This window comes from Heterocephalus glaber, unplaced genomic scaffold, assembly GCF_053883595.1.
Source record: "Heterocephalus glaber isolate CG9 unplaced genomic scaffold, H.glaber_assembly_v1.0 deba00001613, whole genome shotgun sequence".
NCBI classification, from domain to species: Eukaryota; Metazoa; Chordata; class Mammalia; order Rodentia; family Bathyergidae; genus Heterocephalus; species Heterocephalus glaber.
Genome location: NW_028258384.1, coordinates 26,689,910 through 26,712,941, shown reverse-complemented (window position 1 = coordinate 26,712,941; position 23,032 = coordinate 26,689,910). Strand labels below are relative to the sequence as shown.

General features: G+C 39.2%; 1 protein-coding gene across 4 annotated transcripts in view; it reads left to right on the top strand.

Moving 5' to 3' along the window:
* Positions 1–23,032, top strand: part of Sytl4 (synaptotagmin like 4) — a 68,992-nt gene that overhangs the window by 44,021 nt on the left and 1,939 nt on the right. For 3 of the 4 annotated variants that reach the window (XM_004872587.3, XM_021250460.2, XM_087196655.1), the window contains 12 exons: positions 3,104–3,205; positions 3,715–3,790; positions 4,217–4,304; positions 4,405–4,508; positions 7,400–7,510; positions 8,563–8,741; positions 9,028–9,130; positions 9,658–9,819; positions 14,088–14,196; positions 16,104–16,203; positions 16,930–17,138; positions 18,993–20,641. In XM_004872587.3, the coding sequence (XP_004872644.1) occupies positions 3,104–3,205; positions 3,715–3,790; positions 4,217–4,304; positions 4,405–4,508; positions 7,400–7,510; positions 8,563–8,741; positions 9,028–9,130; positions 9,658–9,819; positions 14,088–14,196; positions 16,104–16,203; positions 16,930–17,138; positions 18,993–19,141 (1,492 nt within the window). In that variant the 3' untranslated portion in view covers positions 19,142–20,641. Of the gene's footprint in view, positions 1–3,103; positions 3,206–3,714; positions 3,791–4,216; positions 4,305–4,404; positions 4,509–7,399; positions 7,511–8,562; positions 8,742–9,027; positions 9,131–9,657; positions 9,820–14,087; positions 14,197–16,103; positions 16,204–16,929; positions 17,139–18,992; positions 20,642–23,032 lie in introns of those variants that run through there. The other variant, XM_021250461.2, reaches the window with a different exon arrangement.

Genomic DNA, 23,032 nt, shown 5'->3' with positions numbered 1-23,032 from the left:
CAGGAGATGATACCCACCGCAAAGCAAAGACCAGAGCTTCCAGCCAAAGTGTCTGTGCTAAAGTCCAGAAGACAACACTCAAGGTGAAGGCACAGACCAGAGCTTCTCCCAAGAGAACAACAGCCATCCTTGGCAAAGGCAAACACTGGAGTTCTGCCAAAGAGAGCAGCTGAAGCTTCTCTGAGGGAAATCAACATAAATTCCTTCCCTCCTATTCTCCCCTTATGCCATTCTGGACAACCATGCTGACTCAAATCAACTGGGAGTTTCCACTCAAGTTGACCATTAATTAACCACCACAAGTAGACTATTGGAAAAACAAATCTGGAGTTTAAGTAAGAAATAAATTTGAGTTATTACTTTATAGGACAAATTTAAAGCCACGAGACTAGATGAACTCATTTAGTGATAATTCTAGGTTGAGTAGAAAAGCAGCCCAGGGAAGAAACCCAGACATAACTCAAATATTAAAGTTCTAGGAGAGGAGGAGAGACCAACAGAAGAGATTGAGAAGAGGCAAGCAGTGAGATTGGAAGAGGAAACGCAGAGTGTGTGGAGTCCAGGAAGTGAAGGGAGAATGATTATCTCCCTCTGGTGCTCTCTCATTAACTATTTGAGATAAAGAGCCCAGAGATGGTGTTCTGACATTTAGAGAAGAGGACTATTGTTTTGAATGCCCAGGGTCATCCTTCATTAGGTTAATTAAGCTAGAAACGAACTCTGATTTTCTCTCTTTCTCATTACTGAGACAAAATACTCAACACCCAAAGTTAAAGGAAGAAAGGTTTATTTGGCTCACAGTTTATAGAGGTTTCAGTCCATAATTGGCTGGCTCCAAGGCAGGGTGGCACAGCAGATAGGCATCACAGAGGAGAAACAGTTCATGGTGGGTAGAAGGCAGCAAAGCAAGCAAGAGAACTTAGCAGGATCTTTCTGCTGCTCTATGTAGGCTACTGGGATTAGGGTGGTACCAAAGCAATCAGTGGACTGATTTAGTAGTCACCCATGCTTAATCCCAGCACCACACACTCTAGATCCAGTCACCTCTGAAAAAGCCCCACCTATGACTGCATGAGGCTTGGGGGGTCATGTAGACACAAGTCACAACATCTTCTGAGTATATCTCTTTTTTTTTGGTACTGGGTATCAAACTCAGGACCTTGTGCTTGTGAGGCAGGTGGTGGCACCACTGAGCTAAATCCCCACCCCTCTTCTGAGTATATCTTAAAAACATACTCTTATTATTGGACACATAAAAACCCTACCAAGGGCCTTTATTCAAGAATGCAGTCAACAAATATATGAGAACCTACTCTATACTTGCCTATCTTCTAGACAATGGAACATAGAAGTAAACAAAATAGATGGTCATTTATCTCATGAGTGTAGTCAAATGGAGTAGAGACATCAAACAAATCATTCATTAAAATTATTATTTTCTTAAATAATGTATAACTTTATTATCATGCACTAAACACACACATAGACAAAAAGTAAAATTATTCAAAGAAAAGCAATGCAAGGGAAAAAACTATAATAATATTCAAATATAATAGAACTCAACCAAAGCAAAACTGAAAAGTACTTAAACACTTTTCCATATAATTAAAAAAAAATCTCAAGCTTTAACAAAACATCAGAAGATGTGATTTGTTTTAGAAAGATTTTCAAAACTAATATTGAACAAATGGTGGTCTGGAGAAAAATTCTAATTAACTAGTAGACTCCACATAGGTCAAATTTTTTAAATTTAAATTTCAATACAGTCATGTGACACGTGATGGGAATATAATCTGAGAAATATTTTATTAGGCAATTTCATCCATGTGTATCACAAAGTACCACACAGAGTGCCAACTTCTAAGTGCAAACTGAAAAGGTATACGTCAATCATCTGTGATGGCCCCTTGATATTATCCAAATAGGCAGTTAAACACGAGATACATGAGGCTACCACTGGCACTGTTTTACAGTAAACTCTTTTATATAAGTAGGATTATGCTCTAAAGGATGAAAAGCACAGCATGTTATGATGAGTACCTAAAACAGTAACAGTCATTTATCACACTATTGAATAGTGTGCATTATACATAGTTGTATGTTTTTCTTCTGGAAACATACCCTCCTCTCCTTTGATGTCAGTGACTCCTCCTTCCCAACCCACTGATGAGCTCCAGCCTAGTCTCTATCTACATCTCTTCCTATAGTTTTAAACACAATCTATATATGGATTCTTTCCAGATTCCGGCCTGTAACCTGATCTCTCCCCTTCCCCTCCTGCCACCCCTACCCTTTTGAATCTTTTCTTCATATTTCAAATTATCCATTATTCGTTTTAATCCTTAATTACACTTTCAGTTTCTCACACTAGAGAAACTGTTCGGTAATTACACGTGTGTCCTATTTATTTCACTTGAGAGGATGGCCTTGATATGCATCCATTTCGCTATAAATGTCTCCAGTTTCTTGTTCTTTATGGCCGAGTAGTACTCCATTTTATAAAAAAAACAATCTTCTTTATCCAGTCTCCAGTTGATGGCACTTGGGTTGTTTCCAAGCTTTAGCTATTATCATTTAAATTATTGAACAAAGGAAATAACTTGTTTAAAAGACATAAGCCAGTAATTACATATATGATGAATGTTACTAAGAAATCAGGGTGTTTGGGGAGCAAGGTTATTTATTCATACTTGGTGTATGGTCAGAGAGAGCTGGAGGAATTGACATAGAAGCAGAGAACTGAAGAAGGAGTTGATTCAGCCAAGTGAAGAAAAGTGGCCACTGTGAAAAGAGGGCAGGAGGATGCTTTGGGATGTTCAAGGAACCATAAGAAGTTCTTTTTCTGGAATGCAAAGTGTAAAGAAGAATGGAGAGTGAAAGATGAGGCTTGAGTTGAGCAGGTGTTAAGTCTAGGATTTCCTTGCTGTGCTAAGGAGTTTGGGTTCAGTCCAACAGCAATGGGGAGCCATTGGGGTTTTAAAAGTCTACTTATATTTATTTTAGAAAACACTCACATTACCATTGTGAATGGATTGGAAGGAGGGCCACAAATAGGCAAGAGACCTTGCTTCCTTTTAATATTGGCTCTTTGTTTTTATTCTAGTGTGCCATTTGAAGTGCCAAAGTTGAAAAGTGGTAAGAGTGCACTGGAAGCTGAGAGCGAAAGTCTGGATAGCTACACAGCTGACTCAGATAGCACCTCAAGGTGGATATACCCCCATTTTCCTCACCTCTGCTCAATCTGAGTTCTTATTTTGTTCTCTAGCATCAAGTTGCAGGTCTCTGCCTCTGGGGTTCCTGATTTCTGTCTTCAGGCAGCTGAGTGTAGGTAGTATTTTCTCTGACCTCACTAAAAATCTCTCAGCAGCACTTACACTGAGTTGACTCTGAACACAGCTTTCTGGAGTATGTTAATTTTCCCAGTCTGCTGTAACTTGGAGGATTCTTCCTGGACCAGTAGCAACTGATGCTGCTGTCTCTTAGGTGTAGGGGTAAGAGTGTTTGTGTTTGTGTAAAACTGCTTGTCTGATCTTCTACGTGCCTTTAAGATAAATCAAATGTGAAATTTGGATTTGGTTTCTTTGGTAACTTTTGGATTTGGTTACTATGATGACCCCAAGCCAGTGACTCTCCTTCCTTGCTAGAGCTTTGGGTCCTGGGTAGAAGAGGAAGGGGAAGAAGTGACTTAGTTATAACATCTGAATCTACCTCCAGGGGAGACTCTCTGGATAAATCTGGCCTCTTTCCAGAATGGAAGAAGATGTCTGCCCCCAGATCTCAAGTAGAAAAGGTAAACTTCAGGTTATTGGTTTTTCTTCTATTCTGTCTCTCTTTTTCTTCCCTTATCTTCTTTTTATTCTCATCCCTCCCCACTTTCCCCTTTCCTTCCTTCTTTTAATTCTTACCCTTTGCCTCTCCTGCCCTCCCTTCTCTGTCCTTCCTTTCTTCTTTCCTTCCTTCTCCACAGAGAATTTAAATCAGGAAATCAATTAAACACATTCCATTTCAGATTCACTTGGAAGCCCTTTCTAAGGTTTTGGTTGAAATGTGTGATAAAGTCATCTTTTTTTCCCACTACTTTAGGCATTTAATTTTTAAGTTTGTCATAGTTGAGTAACTATCAGAGCCTTATTCTGCTTAAGGCTATCCTTCATTACTTGCTACTTCCACCTACCCAACTGCCAGTTTCCACTTCTTTGCCCTTATTCCTTCCTAGGAAATGCAGCCAGTGGGTCAAAATGTAGTATCTGTTGATGAGGATGAAATAATATTCAAGAATACCAGAAAAGTCTTCAGGCCTTCAGGTAGCCAGTTTGGGAACTATAATTCTGCGTACCCATACTGGGCACTTGGTACGAAGAAGAGTAGGTGTATTTTGACTTGGGTTTTTGGTCTTTCACTCAGAATATACTAAATCTGTGATAGATCTTCGTCCAGAAGATGTAGGGCCTGAAAGTAGCTCCATGGGAGACAGAAGCAAATCTGTGCCAGGCCTCAGTGTGAATATGGTAAGTACTCTAATATTTCATTTGGTCAGTGTATTTTTTTTTCTAGTGTTGGCTTCAGTACCTGTTATTCTCAGTCAACTATTTAATTCTTTTAGAAAGGGCAACATGAATCTTGATTCCCTGAAATCTAGTTCCTGATTTTCTTAAAGGGAAGGACTCTTTTTACTGTCTCTCATCTTCTAATACATTGCCGAATATATGATTGGAGGCTCAAATATTATTTTGATTAAAATTTAAAGGTATAGTTGGGTTAGGTAGTCAACTGAAAAAGAATTATAGCTTCTGTGAATGTCTTAGTTACTTTCTTATTGCTGGGATAAATACTTCACACCCACAAAGTAAAGGAGGAAAGGTTTATTTTAGCTCAGTTTGTAAAGGTTTTAGTCCATAGTCAGCTGGATTCAAGGCAGGGCAAATATGGCAGAGGTGCATGGCAGAGGAGAAACAGTCCATAGAAGGGTATGTACAAAAGTAGCAAAAAATGAGTCCCCCTTTCCCTTTTATTCCATTCAAGCTAAAAGCCTACTGGCTGGTACCACCCACACCCAGGGTGAGGCTTCTGTTTTCAATAAATTCATTTAGCCACACCCAGAAAAATGCTAACCAATTAGTGGATTTAATTCAGTACCACACTCCCTTAATCTCAGTATGACACACCCATGATCCAGCCATCTCCCAAAAGCCACATTTATGAGCACATGAGGCTTTGAGGGGCCATCTACACAGATATAAGCCATAACATGCTGCCCTGGCCCTCAAAAGATTCATGTGCATCCTTTTATGCAAAAATGCATTTAGTTAATTTCTAAGAGGTGTCAAAGTCCTAACAATTTCAGCATTGCTGAAGAGTCCAAGTCTAAAGTCTTGCCTGACATTTAAGGAAAACTTTTAGCTGCGAGCACCTGTAGAGATGAAAAGAAAGTTAAACACTTAGAACATACAATGACACAAAATAAATATTCCCACCCCAAAAGATAAAAATAGGAAGATAGACAGGAATGACACCAAAACAAGACCAAAATTCAGCCAGGCAAAAATTAAATCCCATAGTTCCATATCCAGCATCTGGGGCAATCTGGGGCAAAAAGTGAACTCTAAAGGGGTTGGGTATTTCTGCTTCTATGGCACTGCTGGTAGTTGTACCTCTCATGGCTTCTCTCTTGGGCCAGCTTTGTGCACTCCTCAAATGATCCATGTTCTTGGCTTCTCTAGCCTCTGGGGTCTCTACTGCACCTTTGTCTTCTCACTTACAATTTTACACACTGCCCTCTCAGGGGCACACTGCCTGGTCTTACAGGCCTTCTTCTCAAATTTGGGTGCAAGATTTCCTGACGCCACAACTCTTGCAATCTGCATGTAACTAAAATCAGCACCATGTGGATGATACCAAAGTCTGCCACCAGCTGTAGCTGTAGCCAGGCTTTCTTCTCTATTGACTATAGGGATTGAGTGCCTGGATTGCTGAGCCCTAGGAACCCAATCCCGAGGAACAACTTCCCTGGCCACTGCCATTTTGGAATATGGTATTCTGGGGCTTTCTACTCAAAGCAAACAAAGGCTTTCACATTTGCAATTTTGAGGCTGCAAAGGTTGTAGTACTGCTGGTTCTTGTGACACCCTCAGGCCGTCTTTCCTATTGTCCTCTTCTGAAATATTGGCTTTTTATTGCTAATCTTTTTAGCAACCAGTTTCTCCTCTGTTGCATGTTTGCAGGCTGCAACTTTACTGGAGCTTTCTTTCTGGTCAAACTCCAAACTTTAAAAATCATTCTGCTGGGCCTTTTGCTCTAGATTCTCAGCATAGATCTAGCTAAAAGCCCCCAACAGTAGCCATGCCACCACCTCAACATTAGACTGCCTTGAAATGTCTTCTGCAGGATTAATTAGTTTACTGCACTTAGTCTCTTGTAAATTCTTTGGGGATGAGCAAAATACAGACAAATTTTCTGCCAAAACATAATATACATGGTCTGGAGTCCAACAGCCAATTCAGTCCTTGGTCCTAGCTGAAATCTCTTCAACCTGGTTTTTGTTAGCTTCATTTCTATCAGCATTCTGGTATTCTGAGCACTGACCAGAATTTCCCAGCATTTCTGCGTACAGCTTTTTGTGGTGGTTCTTCAGCCAGCTTCTCCAAACCCTCCCAAACTCTTCCCACAAGTCAGTTCCAAAGGCTTCTGAACCACATGGTCAGGTAGTGTCACAGCAATGACCGTACTACTAGTACCAAAATCTATCTTAGTTACTTTGTCCTTGCGGGGACAAATACTCAACATCCACAGGTTAAAGGAGGAAAAGTTTGTTTTAGCTCACAGTTTATAGAGGTTTCAGTCCATAGTAAGCTGACTTCACCACACAGCAGCAAGGAGCATGGCAGAGGACAAACAGTCCATGGCTCATTAGGTATAAAAGTAGCAAGCAGCAGGCCTCCCTTTCCTTTTTACTCTATTCGGGCTACAAGCCTATTGGATGGTACCACCTACACCCAGGCTGAAGCTTTTGTCTTCAGTAAATCCATTCAGCAACACCCAGAAAAATGCTAATCAATTAGTGGACTAATCCAGTACCACATACCCTTAGTCTCAGTATTACACACCCATGATCCAGCCACCTCCCAAAAGCTATGTCTATGAGTGCATGAGCTTTTGGAGGGACATCTAGTTATAAGCCACAACAATGAAAAATATTAAATATTCTTTTGAGATATGACAAATATGGTTGGAATAGAGCTGTGAAGCTGGAAATTGGGAGACATGGAAAATACGGATATGTGGATATGTTTTCACATGGAGCTTCAGAGTTTGGCAACAATTTCCACTAGAAGAAAGATAGTCCCAGTCTCTGAAGCATTTTTTACTTTTATTAATTCTAAATTTGTATTTATTGTTCCAGGAAGAGGAAAAGGAAGAAGAGGAGGAGGAAGAAGAAGAAGACATTGACCACTTGGTGAAGTTGCATCGCCAGAAACTAGCCAGAAACAGCATGCAAAGTGGCTCCTCCATGGTAAGTTATATTAGATCTTTGGTTATATGCATATTGCAGTACCAAAAAAGAAAGAAAAGCCTCTCTAGAGCAGACACAGTAACTGGGAAAGTCATCCTAGTCAGTATTTCCAGGTAAGAAAAATACATTTGTTTGTTCTTATCCTCAATTTAGTTTATAGAAGCTTAGTGTATACATCTAGGTGACTTCCTGAGCCTCTTTCCTGGATATTCTTACATTAGGTAATGGGACTAGGGACATTCTTCATCAGAGCTTCATGAACAGTAGCACTCCCTTTAAGAGGTACCCAACTAAGAAAGATCAGACTTTTTCATCATGGCCCACTCCAGATTCTCACATTAAAGGGAAGTGTCATGAGAAGGGCTCTGGCAAGGTTAGTTGGCATCAAAGTATGATTAAGGATTATCAGTACCAATCAGGATCATGAAATTAAAGTGACATTTCAGAATCAGGGCCTAGTTCTATCATAACTATAAAGGTTGATATTTAAGGGAGACAAGAACAAGGCTGATTAGAATTTTATATTCACACACAAGAAGATAATATTGGGCTCAGACAGTTGATCATTACCAGAGAGGAAGTATGCCTTTTTACCGCCCCCTCCATTTTGGCTCAACCTCTTTTCTTTATAGGTCTTGATAAAGTAGGTAGATAATTATGGTGCCTTATTTGAATTAATAACTAACCCCATTTAGCGAATGTTTAAACACATATACCACATACCATAAATGGATTTAGATGCACCTTACCTCTACTTCTTATCCTCCTTGTGGAGCAAGTGAAAATTAACAATAATATATAAAAGGAGGGGGAAAAGAGAAGCTAGAAGCCTATGTGATCCATGAACTGGTTTACTAATCTAAACAATTGTGAGTGTGTTACTAGCCCTGACTTATCCACTGGGTAATGACTATTGGCAGTACTGTATCCTTGCAGGTACTTCTGAAATTTTGTTTTGTTTGGTAACTGTGGGTTTATCATGAGAGATGATATGAGCCTTGTGAGTGGTGGATATGCTTTCCTCAGATGTTTGTTGGGTGCTTTATCTTCAGAGTACCATTGGCAGCATAATGAGCATCTATAGTGAAGCTGGTGATTTTGGAAACATCTTTGTGACTGGCAAGATTGCCTTTTCCCTGAATTTTGAGCAGCAAACACAGACTCTGGTCATCCATGTGAAGGAGTGCCACCAACTGGCCTATGCAGATGAAGCCAAGAAGCGCTCTAACCCGTGAGTGCTTTTGGGACTTAACTAATGCCCTGAGATAAGAGACCAGGCTCTCTGATCGAAATCTGTCTGAGCAGTTTTGAACTGAGCTTATCACTTCCTGGAGTGGGGGTGGGGTTAAAAAAAAGGTCTCAGGACTGAGAAAAAAATAAGAATGGCATATCTCAGAAGACTTGATATGGCATTTATGACATTGCATTTCATCGTGGAATATTTATATGCCAAGCGGGGAAGTGAAGGAGATTAAGAAAGGATAGCGAGTTTTTCAGTATTGTTTTTTGGTTTCTAGGTATGTGAAGACTTATCTCCTGCCTGATAAGTCCCGCCAAGGTAAAAGAAAAACCAGCATCAAACGGGACACTGTCAATCCACTATATGATGAAATCCTCAGAGTAAGTGTCTTGTTTCAGAAGGCAGAAGAACCTGATCTGTCTTGTGCCCTAAGTTATCACTATTCCTCTGTAATGTAACTGATTGACATGAGTTTCAGGAGGCAATGTTTGTGTCTGAGGAGTCACTCTTGGCATCTTTTCACATCCTAACTTCCTAGAAAAGTGAATGAAGGTGATCTGGATTTCTTGAATTATTGTGAAGTTGGAGATTCATGTGGGCATAAATATCATTTTAAAAAGTCATTTGCGATAAAGCATCTTCTTGGTAATTACTTATGGATGTTCCAGTATCCTCTCACCCACTCAAGAAGAAAAACGCACCCTAATTTTCTAGGTCTTCTTCTGAACTGTGGTAGGTTTTGTGAAATGAGGTAGGTTGAGGCTTTGAGTGAGGAAACTCAGGGTGTTGTAAGGACTAAAATAATTTGATATTCAGGACTCTGGGTTTTGGATGTGAATTGCCTAGGGTTTAGAAGAATCTTTCTTGAGGAATTAACTGATCATCATGGGCTTCTTTATCTTCACAGTACGAAATTCCAGAATCGCTTCTGGCCCAGAGGACCTTGCAGTTTTCAGTGTGGCACCATGGTCGTTTTGGCAGAAACACTTTCCTTGGAGAGGCAGAGGTCCATATGGATTCCTGGAAGCTTGATAAGAAGCTGGATCATTGCCTCCCTTTACATGGAAAGGTAGTCTGCTTTAATAACTCATTCCACCACTTGGCTTGAATTGTCTGCAGTGGCCTCTTCTGATCTATAGTGGTAGTGGCTTTGAATGTAGTCCTTGGTAGAGTTCTAGTGCACCCTGCTGGCTTTTCTGAGTTTGACAACAATTTCAGAGGCTCATGTTAAGTGTGAACTATCCCTTTTATGCAAACAATGCAAAGTATGAAGTCATAGTTTTTCATAGAGAAGTCTTTCATATGTGTGCCAAACTGTCCCTCCTAACCTTCCAGAGTCTGGGTGTATCCTGACGTCCTAACTTATACTCCTCGAAGCTAAACTTCTGGGTGTGTCCCAATCTGTATCCCTTTACCAAGCTAACCTCGCTAAGCAAGTAAAGCAATTCATGACTCTTCAGTGGCTGTACTCTTATGTAGGCTAGGGAAAATATTGCATTGGAAATGGCACCTCAAGTGATTGTGTAGCACAATCATTCCTGGAATCTGAGTGCAGAGCAGGGTTGGAATCTTGATTCTGTTACTTGCAGGTGTTCTATGAATCACCTAGTTTATAAAGTAACTTAGGGACATCATCTAACTTTTGTAGGCCTCAGTTCTGTATAAAGTGGAAATAATAATATTCCTCTTTCTCAGGATTATATGGAAAGTATCAGTCAGTACCTGACATATAATGGGCATTCAGTAGGTTACTATCATTCTGGTTAAGATGAAATTGCTAAAACAGAGGACTTAGCAACTTCTTGATTATCAGAATTGTAGAAGAATGTTGTCCTCCTTTAAAATCTTAATATGAGAAACTTAAATGTTTAAAATAAAATATAGTACATAGAATATTTATGGAGCGGTAAATAACAAACTAGTAATTGTAATGTACTTTAGAAAATGAGCCTGAGGTGGAAGGAAGATAAATTTTCTCTATATGCCCTTTTAAAAACTTTTACCATGTTAAGAAAATTAAGCATAAAAGGATTTATATGTACATGGTTCCAAATTAAAACAAAATAAAAATATAAAAAATAGGTTTCATTCCTTAGAAATAACTATCATTAACAAGCAGTTAGGTATCCCTATGAAAATTTTGTGTTAAGCAGCACAGATATAGATCTATGGATTTATATTTTTTCCTTTTTATACAAATAGGCTCAAATGAACCTCATTGTTTGTATATATTTTGAACTTTTCATTTAACAGTGTATTTTGGACATCTTTCTATGCCATCACTTACAGATCTGTTTCATTTTAATTGCTGCATACTATTGCATCATGTGGCTGTATTATAATTTATTTACCATTTTCCACCTAATGGGCATTTAAGTTGTTTACAGTTTTGCTCTTAAAATTTTAATATATCTGTGCTCTTTTTGTGAATGTAATTGTCAGACAAATTCCCGATGTTGGAATTGCTCAGTTAAAGGAAGTGTGCTCCCAATAATTGGATAGTGATTGCCCTTCTAAAACAATGACATTAAATTTATCCCTGTAAATGTTAATTAAAAACATGTTATTAGAAATTTAAAATTTCTTAAGCATTTGTCATGTAAGCCCTTTTCTCAGTGGGATACAGTTTATATAATTATATTGGAAATGTTACCGTAAACCATCATGAACTAGCACTTATAAAAATGTCATATATAAAAAGAAGAAACTGTATTAAATAGAGGTATTTGCTCTTTGCAAATATTTTGAGCTATAATGAAAATGTGCTACAGAAATAAATACGTCAGTTTCTAGCTAATACTAAACTCCAATGTTAAAAGGTGCCCTGAAATTTTCAATGTAGAAATTAATAAAATGTGTAGACATTTTATAAACAACAAAAAGATCATTCCCATGTTATATATCTCTTTAACTTAAAATATCCTATGTTTGTTATTTTAGATTTTTTCTTTTTTACTTTTTCTTGTCCCAACAATCTGCTTGATCTCATTCCAATTTCTTTTGCTGGTATCCCCTTCCAAATTCTTTTGCCTCCCGTATACTAAGCTTTGTGTATTCTGGGTATGTGATACATTGATCCAAACCTATGGAGGTTATGTCTTCCTAGCATCAGGATGCTCAGTAGTGAGGTCTTGGTTTAGAGGAGTCCTGATAAACACAGGCAGGTAAAAGGGTACCTTTAGTCTGCACCAGTTCATAGTCCGGAAACCTAAGAATAAAGGAGAATCACACAGAGAGAAGTAAAAGAGTGAGGCATTTCTGCCACTCAGAGTCAAAGATAGGGGACTTGCTACTCTTCTCAAACATTCATTGATTTACTCTTACATTTACTCAGTAAATATTTGTGGAGTACCTACTATGTGCCAGGCACTTTGCTGAGTGTTGGGTGTGCTAGATAAAAAAAAAATAGGTTTGACTCCTGTCCTCCTGCCATTTAGATTCTTGTGGTAGTTAGAACATTAATAAAAAAAATAAATACACATAATTTTAAAAGTTGTGCCATATTCAAATCTGTCAGATGGAGTTCAGTCTAGCCCTCAGATCTTTTCAGTTCATCTTTTTTTTTTTTTTTTTTTTTTTTTTTTGCGGTACTGGGGATTGAACTCAGGACCTTGCGCTTGCAAGGCAGGTGTGGTGCCACTGAGCTAAATCCCCCTCTCAGTTCATCTTTTAAAAAGCACTTTTTACTTTTGGGTTTCTCATATAAGAGAAATCATGAAATATTAAACCTTCTGTATCTGATGTGTTTCACTTAGTGTTAGCAAAATAAATAACGATAGGAAATAGGGACGTAGACTTTGTGGAGATGGGAAGAGGACCTGGGAATGGGAAGAGGCAAGTAGGTCGGGAGGGGAAGGGGAAGTAGAAATGATTAAGATGCAATATGTATGTTTACCAATTCTCCAAAATACATGTAATTATTATGTGTCACAAACATAAACCAATAAATATATATAGTTAAGAAAACAGGACTTTTTATATTTCAAATCATATAGGTGATATGTTTGTAAAAACAAAACTACAGATGTTAATATAGAGTAAAAAGGGGAAGGAAGTCCTCTCTCCTTTCCCCATTTTGCTCCCCTCCCTAGAGGAAACAAATGTTAAGATTGTTTGAATCCTCCTGGGTTTTTCTATGCAGCGGTGTATAGTGGTTAAAAATAGTAGACTCTGGATCCAGTCTACCTGAATTTGAGTCCCAACTCTGCCAATTATTAGCTGTATGACTTTGGGCAAGGTACTTAACCTCTCTGTTCCTCTTTTCCATAGCCTGTAAAATGGAGATAATAATATGCATTTCATAGGGACTATATTGAGAATTAAAGAAAATGAAAAATTTAAAATACTTATAATGGTGCCTGGAACATAGTAAGTGCTACATAAATGATAATAATAATAATTATTTATATACATATATATTCACATGAATTTATTTTGACATAAGTGAGGGTTTTTTTCCTGCATCTTGCTTTGCTGGCTCAGTAGTATCTTTCCATGTCAGCAGGTACAGATTCACTACATTCTTTTTTCATAGGATAAAAATGAAACTACAGATTAGAATTTATTTTACCCAACAGTTATAAGATAGACTTCTTGTAGGCATGTGATTAATCGATCTTAAAATTCAGTCAAGACCTAAAATGAAAAATCACTTTTTATCTAGGAGCAGTAAAACATATAGCCAAGTTAAGTAGATGCAGCTGGAATCATCCAAGCAGTTCTTGCTTTAGACTGTCAGATTGTCTCAGGAAGCTCACTTGCAAGATGTTATCAAAGAGAGGAAAACTAAGTATTTTCTTTTTTTCAGTGGCACTTTATTTTTCTTCATTTATGTTTGGGCCAACAGAAATGATTGTCAATTTCAAAGCCTATATTCTTTCTGATAGCTGAATGCCATATGCCACATAAAGGCATTAAAATCACTCATTGTACCTTTCTAATATTGATTGATATTTCAATTGTTTCCACTTTTTTTTTATACTATTATTAACAATGCTGGTATCAAGATTCTTCATCATGATATTAGTCTTCTATGAATTTGGTTGGCAGCCTTGCTGGCAGACTTGTGAGAGTATTTGGAATCTAGTAACTGTATCCCCAGAGAGGCACAATAGTGGGTATTGCAGAGCATCTTTGGGGTTCTTCTGCATCTTCTCCTCAAGAAACTGCCTCAGAAGCCTGTGGCTATTATGGCCTAGGGACCCAGGATTGTATTTATAAGAAGGATTCTCATATGCCATGAAGCTGTTCTTGGGGGAAATTTTAGGATCCTCTCAAGGAGAGGTCCCAATATTCTGGGAAGTCTGGCTTGACCTGTTGGGTTTCCCTGTGTTTCAGATCAGTGCTGAGTCCCCGACTGGCTTGCCATCACACAAAGGCGAGTTGGTTGTCTCACTGAAATACATCCCGTCCCCCAAACTTCCTGTTGGAGGCAATTGGAAAAAGAGTGAGTTTTCTTTGGGGCCCTGGCTGTAGCTTGTAGTTTTCTGCACAGGATCTGTGCAAGGCTGTACTGGCACTGTTGGAGAGACCAGACTGAGATGTCCCCTGCATCTTCTAAGGAAGATTCTTTTACAAAGTAAACCATTTCTGCATTTTTTTTCAACTGGAAGGGAATGCCTTAGAGTCGAGATTCCTTTTTTAAAATTATTTTTTAGTCTATTGAACTGCACTGGTTTTGGTTCAGCTGTGGCCAGCTACCAAGAAGGGAAAGAGAAGAGAAATTTTGGGTCTGAAAATGGCTTTTAGAAGGCGTGGTAAAGTGGGAGAGACAGGAAGTGAAGGCTGAGGAAGAGTAATTCAACATATCAAGCACTGTGCTAAGTGATTGTGGGTATGTAGATAAGTAAGACATGATATGTACTCTTCCTTGAAGAGGTGAGGTTAGCAAGAAAGACAGTCATGGGCTAAAGGGGCGTATATACAGGAGTGATAATTTTTGTCTGGTTATATTTAGGAGGGCTTCAAAGAGGAAGTAATATTGAAACTGGACCTTTTGATTTTATCAGGCAGAAAGGATGGAGAATGAGGAGAAAAGAGCATTCCAAAAAGAGGTTGAGTAACATAAGCACAGGTTTTAAGAGGGCCTGGTAAATGTGTGAGGACTGAACCCCTTATATCAGTGGAGTTGATGTTACAGTATGCATTTGTATACCTGAGAGTGGGGCTGAGATTGGAGATGAGGGTGGTGTCTGACTAAAAAGAGCCTTAAATGTAACGAGCTGAACATAATCAATTGGTAAAGGGGAAGCAAAGTTCTTAAAAATATATCTCCAGTAAGATCTAATCTAGAGAATTTGGGGAAATTAACTAGGTCCCTAAGGAGTGTGGGCAGAATGACTATGGACAAGAGGCAAGGATAGAACCATAGGGAGCAGCAACATTTTAAATGATGAAGAGAAGAAGAAATGCCAATGAAGCAGGGAATTATTAGGAGAGAGCTTTAAGAAGAAGGGGGCAAGGATTTTTGACTATTGAAATACTACAGAGAGGTTAGGCCAGACAATGACTGAGAAGACATGGCTCATTGACATTTGATTGAATTTTCAGTGGATTAGTGAAAGCAGAAGCCAGATTTCATTAGAAAACTAGGCTGAGTGAATGAGGCAAAGGTGTAGAGGTGGTGAGTATGGGCTTTTTTCTCCCAGCGTAATTTGTGGTGAAAGAAAGGAGAGACATGGAGAATAGCTTGAAGAAGAGATTAGGTTGCAGGGGATTTAGCTCAGTGGTTCTGCCGCCTGCCTTGCAAGCGGGAGGTCCTGAGTTCGATCCCCGGCACCAAAACAAAACAAAACAAAAAGAGATTAGGTTGACGGGAAGTTTTTTTTTTAATGGATTAAAAAAAGGGATGAGTTTAGCATAAATTTAGACTGAGGGGAGAGGGTCAGTGGAGAAAGAGATATTAAAGTGGGAGATGGAGGTTTAAATTACTGCTGCCTGATTAGTACTGTGAAGTGAGGGTGAGGTCAAAAACTAAAGTGGAAGAATTTCTTCTTTTCAAAAAGTCATTCAGCGAACATTAGACAACTTTATTCTTCTAAGCTTCAATTTTCTCATCTATAAAATGATGGTGTCTCATCTATAAAATTATAGTATATATCTCATAAGGATTGTTTTGAGAATTAAATGCTTAAGGTTGTATCTAGTACTTAGCCAGTTTTCAGTAAGCATTTATTGGTCTTGGAGTTGGTTACTGCTGGGCACTATGCTAGGTACTGAGGACCCAAGTCAGGCATAGCTCTGTTGTGGAGCTTGCTGCCTGCAGGAGCGAAGAAAGGAAGTGATATGCATATAAAGCTGAAACTCAATCTAGAGATACAAGGGCTCACTTGCTATGGCTGCCATCCTTTACAGGCAAAGGTATGGAAGGAGGAGAGCTCCAGGTATGGATCAAAGAAGCCAAGAACCTGACAGCTGCCAAATCAGGAGGAACTTCAGACAGCTTTGTCAAGGGGTGAGTCCCTGGACCAGTAGCAAACTAACCAGTTTCAGGACAAAAGCATTAGCAGAGGAACCAAATTTAACCTTTCTCTATGGATACTATCCTTGGGTGTCCTACTGCCACCCATGACTAGCTTTGTTCCTAAAATTAGGTAATGGTGAAAGCTCTACTACTTCCTTTTTACTGGTCCAAGCTCAGTTTGGACTAGGCTGTAGTGCTAATATCCAAAGGAAAGAGTAGTAAAAGACAGGTTCTGACTTTGCTCTAACTCATACTCAATCCTGGGGAAAATTGGTGTTCCCTATCTAGATATGGGGACTCCTGGCTTTGTTTCTCATATTTTTTAAGCAATGCTAGCTGTCCCCAATTATACATCACTAGCCGTTTTAGGCATTCTAGAAAACCATGTTTAGCTAAGCCTATAGATATTACTATTGGTTTTATTTACCTTGCATTGTAGGAGAAATGGAACAAAATATTTAACATGCATTTTTGGTGGAGCATAGACAACAACCTAATAATATATTCATTTTCTCTCAGATTAAAGGAATTGAATCAAGTGAATGATATAGTGGATATAGTAGGAAGTCTGCTGCAGCAGATACAAAGGAGGGGTGTGTGCACTTGGATATGGGTGTTGACTCACCTTCTGGAGTAGGCGTGTGGTAAGGGAAAGGGGAATTTAGACAGATTTTGCCAGCTTTGAGTAGGCATTGATTATTCCCTACCTTCTGCTAGATACCTCCTTCCTATGAGAAACAAGGCCAGTAAGCGTAAAACTCCTGTGATGAAGAAGACCCTGAATCCCCATTACAACCACACATTTGTGTATAGTGGCATGAGACTGGAAGATCTACAGCACATGTGCCTGGAACTCACTGTGTGGGATCGGGAGCCCCTGACGAGCAATGACTTCCTAGGAGGGGTCAGGCTGGGTGTTGGCTCTGGTGAGTCCCCAACCTTCCCTTGTTTTAAAGGCCTCTTGTCTATTTCATTACCAGTACCTCCCATCCTGACACACAGTTCCTCTATGATAGCAGTTGTCTTCTTTCCTTTCAGGTAACATTCAGCAAATATTTATTGAGTGCCTGCTATGTGCCAGGCCAAAGAGAAGGCTGAGTTCATATACTGTTATATGTACAGATAAATGTGATCCTGATAGAATATATATATATATATATATATATATATATATATATATATATTCTTCTTCTATCCTGTTGTAATGAAAGAAAGATCTGCTACAAAGGCCAACTTCTCTCTCCAAGTGTTCTAGACTGCCCCTTCCTCTTTTCAATGATCTCACTTCTATAGTCTCTATCCTCTCATATGATCAGTTTCATTCTCCCTACCTACTGGATGTGAACCTTGATGTGCTCCATTATTTACAATCTTATTAAGCAAAAGGAAACCTTTCCTTGATTACACCCTCTCTAATTTCTTAAAAAGAAAAGTTTCCACTTCCTCACCTCTCCTTTAGCTCTCAACCTACTGTGATCTTGGTTCTATCGCACCACTCTGTTGAGCAATTACTCATGTCCAAATGTTGTTTTCTCATACTAGAAGTTTCAGTACTATTTAACGTAGAAGATCACTCCTCTTTTCTTGATACACTTCTGCTAACATTATACTCATTGATTTCCTTTGAATCCACTGCTCACTGTTTCTCAGGGTTTTTTTTTGTGGATTCTTCATTCTATACTCAAACTGTAAATATCGGTACTTCTCTGAGCTTAGTTTTGGGTTCTCTTCTTTTCTTTCTCCATAGTGTCTGCATTTCCATGGCCTTAAATGGTACTTGCATATTAATAACAAAAAAACCATCTAGAGTGATGTTTTTTCACATGTAAGCTAATACCATTCAGTGGCTTACTAACATACTTAGAAAACTGTATGAAGTTTTTACCAAGCCTACAGGCTCCCGTGTAATTTAGACCCTCTGTTCATTTCCTTCCTGTATTACTCTCCTGCTTGCTCACTATGGTGTAACCACAATAACCTTAGTTCTTCTCTCTAAATATACCAAGCTCATTCCCACTTCAGAACCTTTACAATTACTATTCTCTCTGTCTTGAAAGACTAGTTTTCCCTCATCCTTTAGGTCTTTATTCATATGTTTCTTTCTCAGAGTTCCTCAGACCATCCTATCTATAATAGGTCCCCATCCAGGCACTGCAATTTACTCTGTTTATTTCTTAACATTGATCTCACTAGCTGATATGCTCTTGTTAGTTTTCTTATTATATTTTCTGTTTTTCCTATTTACATATAAGCTGCCTGAAGGGACTTTTTCTGTTTTGTTCATCAAGGTATCCCTAGAGCTTAGAAGAGTACCTGGCACATAATAAACAGTAAATGTTTGTTGAAAGAATGAATACGTATATAAGAGAGTAGGAATGATCCCACAGAATCATAACTTCAGGCCTGGAGTCTACAGCTAGAGAAAATGGTGTTCATCCAATTTTTAAACATTTTAAATCAAGTTGGCAATAACAGAATAGCAGTAGCTCTGGCATGAAGTATCAGACATCAGAACTTTTTAATATCTTCTGTATAAGAAGTCTGGAGTGACTGTGTGCCATTTGGAGTTCCATTTCATCAGCTCAGAGTCCCTTATTAGCCTCAGGAGCACAGAAATATCTGTGCAAGATTAACAGGGAGCTCTTCACAGACTGCTGTCCCCATCAGCTAATTTTCACAGCACAGTCTTTAATGGGGCAGATACCCTTGCTGTATCGCCCCTTCCCTGCTGGGATGAGGAACTGGGACCCTCTTCAGCCTCCTCTGGTGTTTTTCCTCAGGGATCAGTAATGGGGAATTAGTGGACTGGATGGACTCAACTGGGGAGGAAGTGAGCCTATGGCAGAAGATGCGACAGTACCCAGGGTCTTGGGCAGAAGGGACTCTGCAACTCCGTTCCTCGATGGCCAAGCAGAAACTGGGTTTATGAGTCCCTGTCATCCTCTACAGCTCCAGACCTGGCCAGAGCAAGTCAGAGGAAGTGAAGAAACCAAGAGCAAAGTTTTCTAATTTAATGTGTGTGTTGGGTTTTTGTTTACAAGCATGTATTTCTGCAAGTCTTAGTCTGCTAGCTAGAGAGATGCAGACATGTTCCTCTTTATAGAACAGGTTGAAGAATAAAGGTCTCTTGAAAATGTTTCTACTTGTGCATAGTCTAGTATATCATCAGAATCCATTCATTTTTGTATCTGTATGAAATCTAACTTTAAAAAGTCTTTAAAAACAATATTCTAGCTTCTGTCTTGCTAACCCGGGAAGCCCTGGCTACCTTTGGTGTTAGTTTCAGTCTGTGGTTTAAAGATGTACCTGATCTGATACCAAGGCTCTGGGAAGTAGGGTTGGGTTACTAAAGACAGAGGAATTGGGAGAGAGGTAAGTATATCTTCTTCTTCTTCCTCTCCAATTTATATTTTTAACTTATCTTCTATCTTGGAAAATTCCTGAAACCTGGCTTTTCACTTTTCTTTTTTAAAGCAATTTCTACCTTGCTTGAGTGTAATGGTTTTCTTTGAAATGCTAAGAAAATTCTTCAGTTCCTTTCAGTTTTAGACACCTTTACTAGCCCTTTAGGGAACCCTTATAACGGAGTCACTTTAGAAAAGCACTTTAATTGAATCATGATCTGTTCGCTGGGTGATGAACATGCCCAGTGAGACTTTTTGGCTAATCTGAGAGGATGTGAGTGACAGAGTAAAGTTTCTCACAGCCATGCTGAATTCTCTGCATTTTAAACAGATACAGCAGTTGTAGGGGGAGAGAAGTCCTCATTTCTCTAAAGCAAGACAAGGCATCTACACTTTCATACCACATGTTTCTCAGTGTTTGTGTCTGCATGGCGTTGCCACACAGAATGTGGTCTGCATACCTCTGTGTCAGCCAGAACAACCAAGGATTGTCTAAATTGTTAGTGTTTCCCCAGGCTGGGGACCATTAGTGCTCCAAGAGAACATGAACAGAGAATCTTTCAATTATTTACACTTCCTACCTGATGTGGTCTCGGTTCCCATTTTATCTGTTTTCTAAATTTGACCTACATATAACATGGGTGTTGTGTAGCATAGCTTTTCAAAGAGAGTTCTGGTGAGCTAACTTTTATTTCCTGCTATTCATTCTTCCAGTCTTGACCTTTTCATTCTTACAAGTGTGTCTGTACAAAGTTGTGTGTGGAAGGAGTGTATATCAGAGGAGAAATCCTTTTTAGTAGAGCCAGCTGCTAGCTGACTTTCCTGTAAAACCATTGGACTGAGGGTAGCTGTTAGTGGCTTCTCTTGTATGTGTGGACTCAGTGGAGGAATGCTGTTAAAATATTTATTTGGTGTGGATTGATACTGCAATGGAAAGTATTACTTGGGATTCTGAGCTGTTGCTCTATTGTTTTCCACTTCCTAACATGAATGTGTGCTTCAATAAAGCTTTTTCACTTGTCAAATGTTTGCATTTGTTCATTCCATAGATGCTTTTGTCTCTAATGTCCTGATTTACTGCTGTTCCGTTAACATGTGGCTTGAAGGGTAACAGCCAGAGTGATAAATGCCCTTTCCTAACCATCCTGTGGTGATGTGAAGAAAAATTTTCCTTTCTCACATTGTTCCTTTATACTTTTCTGAGCCTGGTCCTTTGTCCTGTATGCTTCAAGTCTAAGGAGAGAAGTGAGATCTCATGTTTAAAGTGGCATCACTTTTCTCTCCCAAGTACAGGAGAAGTCTGCTTTTAAGTTTGTAGACCCTCCCTTGCTGGAAGGAGGAGACCCATGTTCACAAAGAAGGTAAGGGAAGATACTTCCTACTGTAAGCACTTCCTTCTGGATTCTTTGATTTCCCTGGAAAGTGGAGACTTTTTTCTCTACTTCTACCATTTTTTAGCATTGAGAGATAAATAATGCAGATGCTAAGTAAGCTCTCTCTGAAATAGGGCTCTGGGTTTCTAGATAGATCCCCAAAGATTCGTGAGCTCTTGTAAAAAAATGACAATAATATATGCTAAATGCCTTTTGTGTACAAGGCTTTATATTTTATTTCCATAATCTCTTTAACTACCTTATGAAGTAGGAAATCTTTCCTTCTTACAGGTGAAGAGACTCAATCCCACTATCACACAACAGAATTGGTATTTGAATCAAGGTCTGATTCTACTGAATCATGCTGCTTCCTATAAGAATGATATGTGCCTTATGGGCAAAGAGTCAAAGGAAGGGGTGACTAATATCTTCCAGAATATCTTAGAGAAATGGGTTTAATTTACCAAGTAAGATAATCAAAATGCTTTGGTTAATAGTCATCAAGCTTAGTGACTGTATTGCCTGTTTGTGGTGGGGGCGGGGTAGAAGAAGGCATAAGAAAGAGGGGGAGGAAGGAATAGATAGAGAAAAGTGAAGGGAGGGGGAAGGAGGAAGACAGGGAAGAGAGGCAAAGAGAGAGAGTTGGTGCCAGAGGGGTTCAGAAAGAGAGGAATAGAGATATTTATAGAGCTAGGGTCATGCTAGCCCTTATGGGTCTGGCTATGTGCCCAATTCTGTCTTTTCCTCCTTTAGGAGTTGGGATTTTTTGAGTCATAATTTACAAAGGAGGCTACAGCAAAACTTAAATAGAGCAAAATTGACTTGCATAGACTACTTAAAATGAGACAAGACAAGAGCTTCTCACTTGCCTTAAAGTTTAGAAGCATGTATATGGAAGAATCAGGCCCAGGTTGGAAACTTTGTCCAGGGAGAAGTAGGCCCTTTCTGTTATTGCTTGGGCCTTTGGCCTGCTACTACTTGAAGGGTTAATGATAAAGAAAAGGAAGGGCATTTATCTTTCTCAATATGTAATCTCTACCTTTGGAACCACAAATTTTATCTGACCAAAAATTTCCTACATGAACTCATTGTGTTTTGCCTTCTGTTCATAACTTGCCTCTGGCCTTTCAAATCTCCTATATTTCTCTGGAGGGAAGGGACCTTGATCCTTCAAGTTAAGTCATTTCTTCCATGTCCCATTTCAGCCATCAACTGCCTTTTTATTTTGCATTTAAAAATGAGATTTCCCCTAAAACTCCAGTGGAAGTAGCTTTTTTTGACTCACTGTTACCCCCATAGCCCTGGGCTTCTAATTTTTATCCCATCACACTGCTTTAAATGAATTTTCCTGGGCCAAGAGCCTATCATTTTCCTTTTTCCTACTGGAACCACTCTAAGTCTTGAATCTCAGTAGGATAACCAAAGATGGAAACCTTCTCCTTTGTTAGAGCTTTCAACTGTCTTTAGATGGGAAGTAGGAAGAGAAGCAGAGGCAGGATGGCATAATGTCTAAGAACATTGACTCCCAAGTCAGTCTGCTGATGCTTAAATCCTGACTCTGCCACCTATTAGCTGTCTGATCTTCAGCAGACTGCCTTACCTCACTGAGCTTCAATTCTCTCATCTGCAAAAAAAAAAAAGCTAATAATAGTATCTAACTTTTAGGGTTCTGGTGAAGACTTCAGAGTCAATAGTGTGTTTAGAATAGCACCTTACACATAGTAAGTGCTCAAGCATTATTAGTTCTGCCCCCCACCCCCAGCCTGCTTCCTCCCTGCTGTAGTTTGCCATTGGTGACCCACTGGGTAAAGCAAAAGGCTGCTGAGTCTTAACTATGGCTCTGAATTCCATGAGTGTTGCAGGTGTTTAGCAGCAAGGTGAGGAAAACATTTTTCTTCCAAACACTGACACTCCATTGAGTTGGACTGAAATTTGAGGTGCTGAAGCTCACAGGCTGGGGGGACGCGACTGCGTTATCTACCATTTGTTCTGGGGACCAGAGGCCTCAGTAGGCAAAGATTCTTGCCCATTGAGCCGGGTGGA